General features: G+C 45.3%; 1 protein-coding gene across 1 annotated transcript; it reads left to right on the forward strand.

The window, feature by feature from the left end:
* The first annotated feature begins 211 nt into the window (after positions 1-211).
* On the forward strand, positions 212-12,869 carry LOC110505528 (GMP reductase 1). The gene is made up of 9 exons (XM_036936009.1): positions 212-452; positions 3,784-3,903; positions 6,619-6,702; positions 7,728-7,901; positions 8,129-8,210; positions 9,207-9,313; positions 9,550-9,592; positions 9,786-9,945; positions 10,594-12,869. Exons 1-9 carry the CDS (start codon positions 366-368, stop codon positions 10,772-10,774), a joined length of 1,038 nt encoding a protein of 345 aa, XP_036791904.1. The 5' UTR covers positions 212-365; the 3' UTR covers positions 10,775-12,869.
* Positions 12,870-17,797: the final 4,928 nt, after the last annotated feature.

A 17,797-nucleotide genomic window follows, 5' to 3' on the forward strand; every position in this document is an offset into this window, starting at 1 on the left:
CATCTGACATGAATGTGTGTCAGATGGCCAGTGACAATACCACTTCTACTAGTGCTGCAACTGCGGCTGCCTCCCTCTGCACTGCTCTCAATTATATATATATATGAGAGAGAGGGAGAGAGGGAGAGAGAGGGAGGGAGAGAGAGAGAGAGAGAGAGAGAGAGAGAGAGAGAGAGCAAATAAAGACATAGGTGTGTGTGCTGCTGGGAGGGGAGAGCCTGTTAGCATCTGGAGGTTCAGGGTTGGCTACTGTCTGGGTCTCAGCAGACCACATCACAGGCTCCATGTTTATCTAGTGATTCATAGAATTATTGATTTATTGGACTGGGACAGGGATTGGACCATCCCGGAGGTGACAGGCCATCATGCCTCGGATAGACGTGGATGTGAAGCTGGACTTTAAAGATGTCCTGTTCAGACCCAAGAGAAGCAGCCTGAAGAGCAGGTCAGAGGTAAGGTGTTATAAACCAGCCTTTATAGCTGCTGTTGTAGATGTCTAATGTGTTTTGCCTTGTCAGCACAGAAAAGAGAAAGGTGGAGCCATGGTGGACTCCCGAGGGGGCCAAGAGCATCAAGTCTTATGTTCAAATCTGTGTTGAATCACAAATGACATACTAACTAGCCCAAGCCAGCTGTGTTGGGTGGGTCAGTTGTGGAGGGTCAGTGATGAAAGATACCATAGGATTCCATATAGAACTGGTGATGTAGAGGATATCTGTGTAGAACATACTCTATGGTTCCTTAGCTTGCTACAGCAGAACACAGTAACCTTCCCTGTGTGTGTGTGGAGGTCACCTTCCCATAAGCGGGGCTTGTATGGGCGTGTGTGTGTGCCTGTGTGTGCATGCTTGTGTGTGTGTGTTTGACTCTGAATGTTGGTCTTTGTGTGTGTGTGTGTGTGTGTGTGTGTGTGTGTGTGTGTGCATACGTCAATTTGTGTGTCTATTTGTGCCTTCTCCCACTGCCTGCCTGGCACAGAGTTCACAATGTTCTGCCTGGCTAGCGCCTGTCAACACCTATACCTCTATGTAATGACATATGAGACATGACACGGCGGGATATGAGACATGACACGGCAGGATATGACACATGACACGGCGGGATATGAGACATGACACGGCGGGATATGAGACATGACATGGCAGGATATGAGACATGACACGGCGTGATATGACACGGCGGGATATGAGACATGACACGGCAGGATATGACACATGACACGGCGGGATATGAGACATGACACGGCGGGATATGAGACATGACATGGCGTGATATGAGACATGACACGGCGTGATATGACACGGCGGGATATGAGACATGACACGGCGGGATATGAGACATGACACGGCAGGATATGACACATGACACGGCGGGATATGAGACATGACACGGCGGGATATGAGACATGACATGGCGTGATATGAGACCTGACACGGCGTGATATGACACGGCGGGATATGAGACATGACACGGCGGGATATGAGACAGGACACGGCGTGATATGAGACATGACACGGCGGGATATGAGACAGGACACGGCGTGATATGAGACATGACACGGCGTGATTTTCTCATATTAGAGATATTGTTGGGCCTACTAAAAATGTTCAGGTAACACTTTGACCGAAGAGTTGAGTCAACTTAAACAAGGCTTTGGTACCAGTTACTGAATAAGGATTGGTTGAAACAACTACATTTGTGGGTGTTTCTATTTTATATATATTTTTTTTTACAGTACATGACATGAGAGAGTCAGGCTTGCACTTTATTCCCATATGGCACTATATTTCCTATATAGTTCACTTATTTTGACCAGGGCCCATAGGGGGCAGTGAGTGTGACACTGAGTGGCACCCTATTCCCTATATAATGCACCATAGGGCTCTCAAATGTAGAGTACTATATAGGGTGCCATTTGGGATGTAGACAGAGACACTGTTAATCTGTTCTGTCCTACATCTGAAGTTCTATTTGCTTATTCTTTTAGGATTAACCCAGACAGGCTGATTCAGGGTGAACCCAGACAGGCTGATTCAGGGTGAACCCAGACAGGCTGATTCAGGGTGAACCCAGACAGGCTGATTCAGGCTGATTCAGGGTGAACCTAGACAGGCTGATTCAGGGTGAACCCAGACATGCTGATTCAGGCTGATTCAGGGTGAACCTAGACAGGCTGATTCAGGGTGAACCTAGACAGGCTGATTCAGGGTGAACCTAGACAGGCTGATTCAGGGTGAACCCAGACATGCTGATTCAGGCTGATTCAGGGTGAACCTAGACAGGCTGATTCAGGGTGAACCCAGACAGGCTGATTCAGGGTGAACCTAGACAGGCTGATTCAGGGTGAACCCAGACATGCTGATTCAGGCTGATTCAGGGTGAACCTAGACAGGCTGATTCAGGGTGAACCCAGACAGGCTGATTCAGGGTGAACCCAGACAGGCTGATTCAGGGTGAACCCAGGCAGGCTGATTCAGGGTGAACCCAGAGAGGCTGATTCAAGGTGAACCTAGACAGGCTGATTCAGGGTGAACCCAGACAGGCTGATTCAAGGTGAACCCAGACAGGCTGATTCAGGGTGAACCCAGACAGGCTGATTCAGGGTGAACTTAGACAGGCTGATTCAGGGTGAACCCAGACAGGCTGATTCAGGGTGAACCTCGACAGGCTGATTCACAGTGAATCCAGACAGGCTGATTCAGGGTGAACCCAGACAGGCTGATTCAGGGTGAACCTCGACAGGCTGATTCAGGCTGATTCACAGTGAACCCAGACAGGCTGAGGTTCAGACTGATTCCTGATTAACCCAGACAGGCTGATTCAGGCTGATTCATGGTGAACACAGGCAGGCTGATTCAGGCTGATTCATGATGAACCCATTCAGGCTGATTCACGGGGAACCCAGACATGCTGATTCAGGCTGATTCTGATTAACCCAGGCAGGCTGAGGCTCAGGCTGATTCATGGTGAACACAGGCAGGCTGATTCATGATGGACCGATTTAAGGCTGATGTATGGTGAACCCAGGCAGGCTGATGCTCAGGCTGATTCATGATGAACCCAGGCAGGCTGAGGAAACAATGAGACATCATCATCAGAGGATTGAGATCAAGGCTTTTTTTTTATGTGTCGTTTTACTGTAGTTGACACAATATTATGCTTTTAGCATATGGCCATACACTCACTAGCAGCCATTCGGTTCGTTGATTAGTCATTGAATTAGATTAAAGGATGGATAATAGGTTATTTGTTGCCAGCATTGTCATACATTTTATCCCAGATGGAGAGACATCTCGGGGAGAAATATGAACGTATGTTTTTTTTTAATAGTTAAAACAATAAAATAATCTACTTCAATACCAGTGTTCTAACTTCTTTAAACCCTCAAATGGTTTTAATACAGGCCGTCACTCTGGGGGCAAATCCAGCAAACATCACCCGTATGTTATACATTACCACAACTTAACTGGTCTTCCCAATCCTCTCATGTTATGTCAACTGTCCTGACTTCAGGCAGTATACCCACAACTTCTAATGCTAAACGCCTGTGTGGTTTCCTCTTCGATTCGTACTTTTTATGATGTGCATTTGTACCTTTTGGTGTTTTGATAGGCGTTCATGAATAAAATGTGTGATTTATTGGCTTGCGTCCTAAATGGCACCCTCTGTTCTCTATGTAGTGCGCATAGGGCTCTGGTCAGAAGTAGTGCACTATATAGGGAATAGGGTCCCATTTGGGATACACTAGGATTATTTATTGTTACTGTGCTCCCCTCCTCACAGGTGGACCTACGGAGGACGTTCACGTTCCGTAATTCCAAACAGAGTTACCATGGCATCCCCATCATCGCTGCCAACATGGACACCACGGGCACCTTTGAGATGGCACAGGTCCTCAGCAAGGTTAGCACTGTACCGTTTGGGATTGTGCATTCCAAATGGCACTCTATTTCCAAATGGCACCCTTTTCCAAAATGGCACCCTATTCCCAAATGGCACCCTATTCCCAAATGGCACCCTATTCCCACAGGGCTCTGGTCAATAGTCAAATCAACTTAAATTGATTTGCAAATAGTCTGGGTAGCCATTTGATTAGCTGTTCAGGAGTCTCATGGCTTGGGGGTAGAAGCTATTTAGGAGCCACTTGGACCTAGACTTTGTGCTCCGGTACCGCTTGCCGTGCGGTAGCAGAGAGAACAGTCTATGACTAGGGTGGCTGGAGTGTTTGACAATTTTTAGGGCCTTCCTCTGACACCACCCGGTATAGAGGTCCTGAATGTCAGGAAGCTTGGCCCCGGTGATGTACTGGGCCGTACGCACTACCCTCTGTAGTGCCTTGTGGTCGGAGGCCGAGCAGTTGCCATACCAGGCATTGATGCAACCCATCAGGATGCTCTCGATGGTGCAGCTGTAAAACCTTTTGAGGATCTGAGGACCCATGCCAAATATTTTCAGTCTCCTGAGGGGGAATAGGTTTTGTCGTGCCCTCTTCACGACTGTCTTGGTGTGCTTGGACCATGTTAGTTTGTTGGTGATGACGCCAAGGAACTTGAAGCTCTCAACCTGCTCCACTACAGCCCTATTGATGAGAATGGGGGCGTGCTCAGTCCTCCTTTTCCTGTAGACCACAATCATCTCCTTTGTCTTGATCACGTTGAGGGAGAGGTTGTTGTCCTTGCACCACATGGTCAGGTTTCTGACCTCTTCCCTATAGGCTGTCTCATCGTTGTTGGTGATCAGGCCTACCACTGTTGTGTCATCAGCAAACTTAATGATGGTGTTGGAGTCGTGCCTGGCCATGCAGTCATGAGTAAACAGGGAATACAGGAGGGGACTGAGCACGCACCCCTGAGGGGCCCCTGTGTTGAGGATCAGCGTGTTGGATGTGTTGTTACCTACCCTTACCACCTGGGGGCGGTCCGTCAGGAAGTCCAGGATCCAGTCCCAGGGTCCTTAGCTTAGCGATGAGCTTTGAGGAGACTATGGTGTTGAACGCTGAGCTGTAGTCAATTAATAGCATTCTCACATAGATGTTCATTTTGTCCAGGTGGGAGAGGGCAGTATGGAAACACTGCTGGACACATGATCAGACCTGGACACATGCCATGGTAAAGGTCAGGGAGTTTCTACTGACCACGTGATCAGACCTGGCCACATGCCATGGTAAAGGTCAGGGAGTTTCTACTGACAACATGACCAGACCTGGACACATGCCATGGTAAAGGTCAGGGAGTTTCTACTGACAACATGACCAGACCTGGACACATGCCATGGTAAGGGTCAGGGAGTTTCTACTGACCACGTGATCAGACCTGGACACATGATCAGACCTGGACACATGATCAGACCTGGACACATGCCATGGTAAAGGTCAGGGAGTTTCTACTGACCACATGACCAGACCTGGACACATGCCATGGTAAGGGTCAGGGAGTTTCTACTGACCACGTGATCAGACCTGGACACATGCCATGGTAAAGGTCAGGGAGTTTCTACTGACCACATGACCAGACCTGGCCACATGCCATGGTAAGGATCAGGGAGTTTCTACTGACCACGTGATCAGACCTGGACACATGCCATGGTAAAGGTCAGGGAGTTTCTACTGACCACGTGATCAGACCTGGACACATGCCATGGTAAAGGTCAGGGAGTTTCTACTGACCACGTGACCAGACCTGGACACATGCCATGGTAAGGGTCAGGGAGTTTCTACTGACCACGTGATCAGACCAGGAAAAACTCCAGTGGTTCTGTTGTTTCTCTGTCAACAACAACAACAACAAGTCCAGTCATCCCCAGGTCTGCTTCAGTGAAGTCTTGACAACCTGATGACCTGTGAAAGAGTTGCCAGGGTGATGACCTGTGAAAGAGTAGCCAGGGCAGGGTGATGACCTGTGAAAGAGTAGCCAGGGTGATGACCTGTGAAAGGGTTGCCAGGGTGATGACCTGTGAAAGAGTAGCCAGGGTGATGACCTATGAAAGGGTTTCCAGGGTGATGACCTGTGAAAGGGTTGCCAGGGTGATGACCTGTGAAAGGGTCGCCAGGGTGATGACCTGTGAAAGGGTTGCCAGGGTAATGACCTGTGAAAGGGTTGCCAGGGTGATGACCTGTGAAAGGGTAGCCAAGGGTGATGACCTGTGAAAGGGTCGCCAGGGTGATGACCTGTGAAAGGGTCGCCAGGGTGATGACCTGTGAAAGGGTCGCCAGGGTGATGACCTGTGAAAGGGTCGCCAGGGTGATGACCTGTGAAAGGGTCGCCAGGGTAATGACCTGTGAAAGGGTTGCCAGGGTGATGACCTGTGAAAAGGTCGCCAGGGTGATGACCTGTGAAAGGGTCGCCAGGGTGATGACCTGTGAAAGGGTCGCCAGGGTGATGACCTGTGAAAGGGTCGCCAGGGTGATGACCTGTGAAAGGGTCGCCAGGGTAATGACCTGTGAAAGGGTTGCCAGGGTGATGACCTGTGAAAGGGTAGCCAAGGGTGATGACCTGTGAAAGGGTAGCCAGGGTGATGACCTGTGAATGGGTTGCCAGGGTGTGACCTGTGAAAGGTCAGTTGCCAGAGGAGTAACGCTGTGAATTTCCGTTCTTCTTGTTTCTCTACATTCCCCTCTAGCAAACTCTCTTCACCGCCGTGCAGAAGCACTACACTGTGGAGGAGTGGAAGGATTTTGCAGCCAAGTTTCCAGAATGTTTGGAGGTTTGTAATAATCCCAGACAACAATGTTTGGAGGTTTGTAATAATCCCAGACAACAATGTTTGGAGGTTTGTAATAATCCCAGACAACAATGTTTGGAGGTTTGTAATAATCCCAGACAACAATGTTTGGAGGTTTGTAATAATCCCAGACAACAATGTTTGGAGGTTTGTAATAACCCCAGACAACAATGTTTGGAGGTTTGTAATAATCCCAGACAACAATGTTTGGAGGTTTGTAATAATCCCAGACAACAATGTTTGGAGGTTTGTAATAATCCCAGACAACAATGTTTGGAGGTTTGTAATAATCCCAGACAACAATGTTTGAAGGTTTGTAATAATCCCAGACAACAATGTTTGGAGGTTTGTAATAATCCCAGACAACAATGTTTGGAGGTTTGTAATAATCCCCGACAACAATGGTTGGACGTTTGTAATAATCCCAGACAACAATGTTTGGAGGTTTGTAATAATCCTAGACAACAATGTTTGGAGGTTTGTAATAATCCCAGACAACAATGTTTGGAGGTTTGTAATAATCCCAGACAACAATGTTTGGAGGTTTGTAATAATCCCAGACAACAATGTTTGGAGGTTTGTAATAATCCCAGACAACAATGTTTGGAGGACAGCTAGAATTGTCATCATACAGCATTTTCATGACCTCATGCAACAGTGGTGTCCCCAGGGTTTGAATAATGTATTGAATTCAGGAGTTGTTATGGAAACAATGGGTGGCCCATGGTAATGTTTCTAATGCTTATAAGGACTAGTGCTCTGATTTGTTATGGGAGTGCTTATAGTAGCACCCATAGAAATATAATCGCTAGAACGGCCACCCCTTTACAAGTCAATGATGCCATGTGTGGGAGCCATTTTGAGTTTCCCCCCCTGAGTTTACCAGTCAAATTGCTGTGGTCAGAGGCTCCAGACCCGTTCTAATGATTCTATTTCTACGGTAGCACCTCCATCCTTCCAACCCTGGTTGTTCTCTCACACTGCCGCCCTGTCCCCGTCCCCCTCAGCACGTAGCGGTCAGTTCAGGCAGCGGTCAAGCCGACCTGGAGAAGCTGTGCAGCGTCCTGGAGGCCGTCTCTGACATCAGATTCGTCTGTCTGGACGTGGCCAACGGCTACTCTGAACACTTTGTGGAGTTTGTCAAAACCGTCAGGGGGAGGTTTCCTCAACACACTATCATGGTGAGGCCGTTCCATCAAGTTAACACAGCTGAACAGCTTTCCAAGACTTCATTTGCTTATGTCGTTTTAATTACTGCAAATATTCTAACATGTGCAATGTGATGTGCCATGCAATGTTAAACTATCACCTGTTTGGTAGTTAGTTGGTTTGGTAGCTGTATAGGGATTCTAAATGCTATGACTGTGTCTGTCTGTGTGTCTGTCTGTGTGTGTCTAACTGTGGTCAGGCTGGCAACGTGGTGACAGGAGAGATGGTGGAGGAGCTGATCCTGGCAGGAGCTGACATCATTAAAGTGGGTATTGGGCCAGGTGGGTCTGTTACTCTGGTACTCTGTCTGTTACTCCATCTGTTACTCTGTTACCCTGTCTGTTACTCTGGTACTCTGTCTGTTACTCTGTTACTCTGTCTGTTACTCTGTCTGGTACTCTGGTACTCCATCTGGTACTCTGTTACTCTGTCTGTTGCTTTGTCTGTTGCTCTGTCTGGTACCCGGGTACTCCGTCTGTTACTCTGTCTGGTACTCTGTTACTCTGTCTGTTACTCTGTCTGTTACTCTGGCACTCCGTCTGTTACTCTGTCTGTTACTCTGTCTGTTACTTTGGTACTCTGTCTGTTACTCTGTTACTCTATATGTTACTCTATCTGTTACTCTGTCTGTTACTCTGTCTGGTACTCTGTCTGGTACTCTGTTACTCCATCTGGTACTCTGTTACTCTGTCTGTTACTCTGTCTGTTACCCTGTCTGTTACTCTGGTACTCCATATGTTACTCTGTCTGTTACTCTATTAGTTACTATGTTACTCTATTGCTCTGTCTGTTTCTCTATTTTACTCTGTCGGTTTCTCTCTGTTACTCTGTCTGTTACTCTGTCTGGTACTCTGTCTGGTACTCTGTTACTCCATCTGGTACTCTGTTACTCTCTGTTACTATATGGTACTCTGTTACTCTGTATGTTACTTTGTTACTCTGTCTGTTACTCTGTTACTCTGTATGTTACTCTATGTTACTCTGTCTGTTACTTTGTTACTCTGTCTGTTACTCTATGTTACTCTGTCTGTTACTGTGTTACTCTGTCTGTTACTCTGTTACTCTGTATGTTACTCTATGTTACTCTGTATGTTACTCTATGTTACTCTGTCTGTTACTCTGTCTGTTACTCTAGCACCCTCTTCCCTACATAGTGCACTATAAGTAGAGCACTATATGGAGTCATGAATTCACCATGGCTCCCTTCAAGAGAGAACAATACTTCAGCTGAGTGCATTCAGCTCCTGACAAACTGACACGTCATGATTCCCCTCTAGGTTCTGTGTGTACGACGCGCATTAAGACGGGAGTGGGATACCCCCAGCTCAGTGCTGTCATAGAGTGTGCAGACTCCGCCCACGGCCTGAAGGCTCACATCATCTCAGTGAGTGACCTCTGACCTCAATAACCTTCTGACATTCTGACCTCTTGGGTCAGATTCAGGAGGGTGCAACGCACCTGCACAATACATGTACATGTATCTACACAACATTTCTATCTGAACGAACCCAGGGGTTAAAGGTGCTGGAGCTCGGGTTACGCCTGGCTTTCCCTTTGAGACATTAAACCACTGAACGTTCCCACAATGTTTGCTCAATATGTTTTGTTTTATCTCACCAGGATGGCGGATGCAGCTGTCCTGGGGATGTGGCTAAGGCATTTGGTGAGTCCTGGTTTGATAAATCATACTATCATAGTGACATTGTGTGTGTGTCCTATTCTTTATGGTGCCTGGTCATAGTAGTGCACTATATTGGTAATAGGATGCATTTGGTGCGCATGCATTGTGTTGTGTCACTCAAAAATACTGCCTTGCCTGACCCTCTCTCAACAGGGTTGTGTGTGTGTGATTCTAGGCGCTGGAGCTGATTTTGTGATGCTGGGGGGCATGCTGGCTGGCCACGACCAGTGTGCCGGGGAGGTCATTGAGAAGAATGGCAGAAAGGTCCAGCTGTTCTATGGGATGAGCTCTGACACGGCCATGAAGAAACATGTAGGGGGAGTGGCAGAGTACAGGTAAAACAATACTCATTAGGTGGGTGCTTATATCTGTCCTGTCTTACACATGGGAACTGGGCATATCCCGTTCTCCCTGAGACGCCCTCGGAGAGTGAGGTCAAAGCCCGGGCCCTGGAGAAATGAGTGTTAAGTGCCTTGCTCAAGGGCACTTCAACAGATTGTTTTCACCTTGCCGGGGTGGGGATTTAAAGTAGCAACCTTACGGTTAATGGCCCAGTGATCTAACCGCTAGGCCAGTGGTTCCCAGCCTTCTTCGGTTACTGTACCACCAACTGAATTTAGCTCTGTCTGGAGTACCCCTGAAGTACCCCCTTGTGCATTTTACCAGAAGGCCTATGGTCTCATGAGTCTTACAAGGTCCTTGTACCCCTGGTTGGGAACCCCTGCACTAGCCTACCTTCCGCCCACACTATATAAATACAGTATCCTTTCAGTTTTTCTTACAGTAACTTACAAGCAAGCGCACACATTTCCTTCACAAAATGTTCATTTAGTAGTTAGCTCTGGTCTGTTTAGTACAAAACTGTTGATGATGTCGAAGACCTAAGAAATCAATGTGCCTGATCAACCCAATGGAAAGACCATAGATTTATTGACAAGTTTTCCCCTCTTCCTCAATCCCTCCATACCCCTCTCCTCCTGCAGAGCATCAGAGGGCAGGACGGTGGAGGTACCGTACAGGGGGGATGTAGAGGCCACCATCAGGGACATTCTGGGTGGTCTGCGCTCCACCTGCACCTACGTAGGAGCTGCCAAACTGAAGGAGCTCAGTCGCAGGACCACCTTTATCAGAGTCACACAGCAGGCCAGCCACATGTTCACATAGTAGTAAATGGATGGACGGATGGACAACATAATCTTTCTTGTTTCAATTGTGCTGATTTAACTTCAAATGTAAAAGTGTGAATCTACAACAATATTTACGTGAATGCATGCGTTTTTTTTGTTGCCTGTACACAGTAAACAGAAAGAGGAGAAACAGAATGAAATACCAACCTGGACTCAGGGGTAGACGTAACATAGTAAACTTATATCCGTGACACTCCAAATAGTATGATGTGTAACGTTTGGCATGCTATTCATTTGTGGATGTCCATCTTCCATTTCGTACAATATGTTGCGAATTAGCAAAACGTATGATATGTTATGAATTCTAATTTGTTGAGGCTAAAGTTATCTAGGTGGCTAACGTTAATGTTAGCCAGGTTAGGGGTTAAGGTTAGGAGTTAGGTTAAGGTTAGGGGAAGGGTTAGCTAACATGCTAAGTAGTTACAAAGTTACAAAAAATTGGTAAGTAGTTCCAAAGTTGCTAATTAGATCAAATTCTAAAATTGTCTGTGATGTTATTCATACACACAGCCTTTGGGTTGCTTGATGTTCATGTTTTACACCTACCCAACCTGACCAACCACTCTACTTTTGTTTTTTGTCTTAAGTAACCTTCTGTCTTATGTAACCATACCAAATGTAACATATTATAATAAATTGAGTGTTTCGAAATCTGGATTTACATTTACTATGTTACGTGTAGTATATGACACCAGGCTGGAAAAACAGTACTAGAGTATGTTACGTGTAGTCTATGAGGCCAGGCTGGAAAAACAGAGTGCTAGAGTATGTTACGTGTAGTCTATGAGACCAGGCTGGAAAAACAGAGTGCTAGAGTATGTTACGTGTAGTCTATGAGACCAGGCTGGAAAAACAGAGTGCTAGAGTATGTTACGTGTAGTCTATGAGACCAGGCTGGAAAAACAGAGTGCTAGAGTATGTTACGTGTAGTCTATGAGACCAGGCTGGAAAAACAGAGTGCTAGAGTATGTTACGTGTAGTCTATGAGACCAGGCTGGAAAAACAGAGTGCTAGAGTATGTTACGTGTAGTCTATGAGACCAGGCTGGAAAAACAGAGTGCTAGAGTATGTTACGTGTAGTCTATGAGACCAGGCTGGAAAAACAGAGTGCTAGAGTATGTTACGTGTAGTCTATGAGACCAGGCTGGAAAAACAGAGTGCTAGAGTATGTTACGTGTAGTCTATGAGACCAGGCTGGAAAAACAGAGTGCTAGAGTATGTTACGTGTAGTCTATGAGACCAGGCTGGAAAAACAGAGTGCTAGAGTATGTTACGTGTAGTCTATGAGACCAGGCTGGAAAAACAGAGTGCTAGAGTATGTTACGTGTAGTCTATGAGACCAGGCTGGAAAAACAGAGTGCTAGAGTATGTTACGTGTAGTCTATGAGACCAGGCTGGAAAAACAGAGTGCTAGAGTATGTTACGTGTAGTCTATGAGACCAGGCTGGAAAAACAGAGTGCTAGAGTATGTTACGTGTAGTCTATGAGACCAGGCTGGAAAAACAGAGTGCTAGAGTATGTTACGTGTAGTCTATGAGACCAGGCTGGAAAAACAGAGTGCTAGAGTATGTTACGTGTAGTCTATGAGACCAGGCTGGAAAAACAGAGTGCTAGAGTATGTTACGTGTAGTCTATGAGACCAGGCTGGAAAAACAGAGTGCTAGAGTATGTTACGTGTAGTCTATGAGACCAGGCTGGAAAAACAGAGTGCTAGAGTATGTTACGTGTAGTCTATGAGACCAGGCTGGAAAAACAGAGTGCTAGAGTATGTTACGTGTAGTCTATGAGACCAGGCTGGAAATACAGAGTGCTAGAGTATGTTACGTGTAGTCTATGAGACCAGGCTGGAAAAACAGAGTGCTAGAGTATGTTACGTGTAGTCTATGAGACCAGGCTGGAAAAACAGAGTGCTAGAGTATGTTACGTGTAGTCTATGAGACCAGGCTGGAAAAACAGAGTGCTAGAGTAAGCAGCTGCTCTGTTGCTCCTCTTGAAAGACGAATGACAGAATTTCAGTTGACTCTGTTATTTATTATTCTGAGTATACAGAGACAGTACATTTGTTCACGTTCTTTTGTGTTTCTTTAAACAAATTTGTTGAAATCTAAATGAAACGTTTAAAAAAATGACCACTGAAATATTTTGTCCATAAACCTGCAAAAACTCTCTAAGAAAGAGACCATAGATCATACAGAACAGATTGGAGTATATCCTACAAATTAAACCGTAATACCACAGTTAGAAAAGCAACTTTGAAGTCTTCAATTCCTCTTGTTTCCTGTTTCCTGTTGTACATAAATGCATCTTACATATGAGGTACACAAAAAAGTTATTTCACAACCTTTTTTGGGGTTTGTGGACCAATGCATGAACATTTTTTAAATCACAGATTGTACAATAATAACAATGATCCTATTTTGTATAATATCTACAACAAAGTTTATATTTTAGCACATACATATCTCAGGGAAAAACAGTCAATGGGCGGTGTCTGTTTCTCTGCCAGTTCACCTGATTATTGGCAAGATGCAAACAACAGTCTAATAATCTCTATTCATTCTATTCTCTCTCTCTCTCCCTCCTCTCTCGCTCTCTCTCTCTTCCTCTCTCTCTCTCTCTCTCTCTCTCCCTCCTCTCTCTCTCACTCTCCCTCCTCTCTTGCTCTCTCTCTCCCTCCTCTCTTTCTCTCACTCTCCCTCCTCTCTTGCTCTCTCTCTCCCTCCTCTCTCGCTCTCTCTCTCCCTCCCTGAATTTGAAAATATCCAATTGCTTTCTGTGATGAATAAACAGTTTTATGATAATCACACACACACCATTCCTGACTTCTGTAGTAAATACTTTATTTTGGCTGTAAGAAAAATGATAAATAGTATCATTTTAAACTGAAAGAAAAGAAGTGGTGTCTTTCTGAGAATTCAGTCTAAAGTAAGTTGGTACACGAGTGGGTAGTGAGGCCAGGTAGTTACAGAATGTAGAGAAATGTCCACATGCATGTGCACCAGGTTCCTCTACTGTTGAACCTATGGCACTGGTCCATATTCACTGATGATCTTGACTCTAGCTTTTTCACTTGATAGTACCATGATTACTCTGATTTGCCTGAATTAAAAGTATGAAAATATACATTTTAATGATTCATGTCACGTGAAGATACAATGTATTCTTAGGTGACATATTGCAAGTTGAGGTTTGAGTTTTACATGGGATGTCATTCATACAAAGAACTGATGAAAGTGAATCAGAGACATTTTAGAGGGTCATTGGCTGTAATGATTTAACATGGAAAAACACAAACCTATAATTCAGGTATTGCACATACAACACAATTACAACTAAAGTTAATTGGACAGGTTCACTATACCTGTAGTTCAATGTCAGTGGTTCCCCACTCCACCACCTTTTACAGGGTAAAACGTTGTATAACGTCCAGAAGAACCACTGTAAAACGTTGTATAACGTCCAGAAGAACCACTGTAAAACGTTGTATAACGTCCAGAAGAACCACTGTAAAACGTTGTATAACGTCCAGAAGAACCACTGTAAAACGTTGTATAACGTCCAGAAGAACCACTGTAAAACGTTGTATAACGTCCAGAAGAACCACTGTAAAACGTTGTATAACGTCCAGAAGAACCACTGTAAAACGTTGTATAACGTCCAGAAGAACCAATGTAAAACGTTGTATAACGTCCAGAAGAACCAATGTAAAACGTTGTATAACGTCCAGAAGAACCAATGTAAAACGTTGTATAACGTCCAGAAGAACCAATGTAAAACGTTGTATAACGTCCAGAAGAACCAATGTAAAACGTTGTATAACGTCCAGAAGAACCACTGTAAAACGTTGTACAACGTCCAGAAGAACCACAGAATGCCACCGATAAAAGGTGAAGTACAACTCACTGCAGCAGAAGCTATCAGGTAACTTACTACAGTATATCTAAAACAAGAAGGGAATGAAGACATTAAATCACAAAGAATGCATCCCAAATGGCACCCTCATCGCTTTATAGTGCACTACATCTGACCATAGCCCAAAATTAGTGCACTTTATAGGAAAAGGTTGCCATTTGGGACACAACCTAGCAACAACGATACTACTAACCCTGTCCTGTAGACATTGGTTGATGTTCAAATCAATATGGTTACTCTTTGAATTCACTTTCTGGAATATGGCCTATAACTAAATTATACACACCCACATTTCTGTAAACTAACATGATTGCAACATACAGTGCCTTTGGAAAGTTTTCAGACCCCTTGACTTTTTCCACATTTTGTTACGTTACAGCCTTATTCTAAAATGGATTCAATTGTTTTTTTCCCTCATCAATCTACACACAACACGCCATAATGACAAAGCAAAACTGTTATTAGTTTTTTTGCTAATTTATAAAAATACAAAACTGGAATATCACATTTACATAAGTATTCAGACCCTTTACTCAGTACTTTGTTGAAGCACCTTTGGCAGAGATTACAGCATCAAGTCTTCTTGGGTGTGACGCTACAAGCTTGGCACACTTGTTTTTGGGGAGTTTCTCCCATTCTTCTCTGCAGATCCTCTCAAGCTCTGTCAGGTTGGATGGGGAGCTTCGCTGCACAGCTATTTTCAGGTCCCTCCAGAGATGTTCGATCGGGTTCAAATCCAGGCTCTGGCTGGGCCACTCAAGGACATTCAGAGACTTGTCCCGAAGCCACTCCTGCGTTGTCTTGGCTGTGTGCTTAGGGTCGTTGTCCTGTTAGAAGGTGACCCTTCGCCCCAGTCTGAGGTCCTGAGCGCACTGAAGCAGGTTTTCATCAAAGATCTCCCTGTACTTTGCTAAGTTCATCTTTCCCTCGATCCTGACTAGCCTCCCAGTGCCTGCTGCTGAAAAACATCCCCACAGCATGATGCTGCCACCACCATGCTTCACCGTAGGGATGGTACCAAGTTTCCTCCAGACGTGATGCTTAGCATTCAGTCCAACAAGTTTAATCTTGGTTTCTCAGATAATCTTGTTTCTCATGGTCAGAGTCATTTAGGTGCCTTTTGGCGAGCTCCAAGCGGGCTGTCATGTGCCTTTTACTGAGGAGTGGCTTCCGTCTGGCCACTCTACCAGAAATACCTGATTGGTGGAGTGCTGCAGAGATGGATGTCCTTCTGGAAGGTTCTCCCATCTGCACAGAGGAACTCTGGAGCTCTGTCAGAGTGACCATCGTGTTTTTTGTATTTCACCTTTATTTAACCAGGTAGACTAGTTGAGAACAAGTTCTCATTTACAACTGCGACCTGGCCAAGAATAAAGCAAAGCAGTTCGACACATACAACAACACAGAGTTACACATGGAATAAACAAACATACAGTCAATAATACAGTAGAAAACGTCTATATACAGTGTGTGCAAATGAGGTAAGATAAGAGAGGTAAGGCAATAAATAGGCCATGGTGGCGAAGTAATTACAATATACCAAACAAACACTGGAGTGATTGATGTGCAGAAGATGAATGTGCAAGTAGAGATACTGGGGAGCAAAGGAGCAAGATAAATAAATAAATACAGTATGGGGATGAGGTAGTTGGATGGGCGATATTACAGATGGGCTATGTACAGGTGCAGTGATCTGTGAGCTGCTCTGACAGCTGGTGCTTAAAGCTAGTGAGGGAGATATTAGTCTCCAGCTTCAGTGATTTTTGCAGTTCGTTCCAGTCATTGGTAGCAGAGAACTTGAAAGGCGGCCAAAGGAGGAATTGGGTAGTATATGGGGCTTTGGTGACAAAACGGATGGCACTGTGATAGACTGCACCCAATTTGTTGAGTAGAGTGTTGGAGGCTATTTTGTTAATGACATCGCCGAAGTCGAGGATCGGTAGGATGGTGAGTTTTACGAGGGTAGATTTTGGCAGCATGTGTGAAGGATGCTTTGTTGCGAAATAGGAAGCCGATTCTAGATTTAATTTTTGATTTAATTTTGGATTGGAGATGCTTAATGTGAGCCTGAAAGGAGAGTTTACAGTCTAACCAGACTCCTAGGTATTTGTAGTTGTCCACATATTCTAAGTCAGAACCGTCCAGAGTAGTGATGTTGGACAGGCAGGCAGGTGCAGGTAGAGATCGGTTGAAGAGCATGCATTTAATTTTACTTGCATTTAAGAGCAATTGGAGGCCACAGAAGGAGAGTTGTATGGCATTGAAGCTCGTCTGGAGGTTAGTTAACACAGTGTCCAAAGGGCCAGAAGTATACCGAATGGTGTCGTCTGAATAGAGGTGGATCAGAGAATCACCAGCAGCAAGAGCAACATTATTGATATATACAGAGAAGAGAGTCGACCCTAGAATTTAACCCTGTGGCACCTCCATAGAGACTGCCAGAGGTCGAGACAACAGGCCCTCCGATTTGACACGCTGACTCTATTTGAGAAGTAGTGGGTGAGCCAGGCGAGGCAGTCATTTGAGAAACCAAGTCTGCCGATAAGAATGTGGTGATTGACAGAGTCGAAAGCCTTGGCCAGGTCGATGAATACGGCTGCACAGTAATGTCTCTTATCGATGGCGGTTATGGTATCGTTTAGTACCTTGAGTGTGGCTGAGGTGCACTCAAGACCAGCTCTGAAACCAGACTGCATAGCGGAGAAGGTACGGTGGGATTCGAAATGGTCAGTGATCTGTTTCTTAACTTGGCTTTTTGGATAGATATAGGTTTGTAGAAGTTTGGGTCTAGAGTGACTCCCCCTTTGAAGAGGGGGATGATTGCGGCAGCTTTCCAATCTTTGGGAATCTCAGATGATACGAAAGAGAGGTTGAATTGGCTAGTAATAGGGGTTGCAACAATTTCGGCAGATCATTTTAGAAAGAGAGGGTCCAGATTGTCTAGCCCGGCTGATTTGTAGGGGTCCAGATTTTGCCGCTCTTTCAGAACATCAGCTATCTGGATTTGGGTGAAGGAGAAATGGGGAGGCTTGGGCAAGTTGCTGTGGGGGGTGCCGGGCAGTTGACCGGGGTAGGGGTAGCCAGGTGG

The sequence above is a fragment of the Oncorhynchus mykiss genome, chromosome 2, assembly GCF_013265735.2.
Source record: "Oncorhynchus mykiss isolate Arlee chromosome 2, USDA_OmykA_1.1, whole genome shotgun sequence".
In the NCBI taxonomy this organism is placed as follows: Eukaryota; Metazoa; Chordata; class Actinopteri; order Salmoniformes; family Salmonidae; genus Oncorhynchus; species Oncorhynchus mykiss.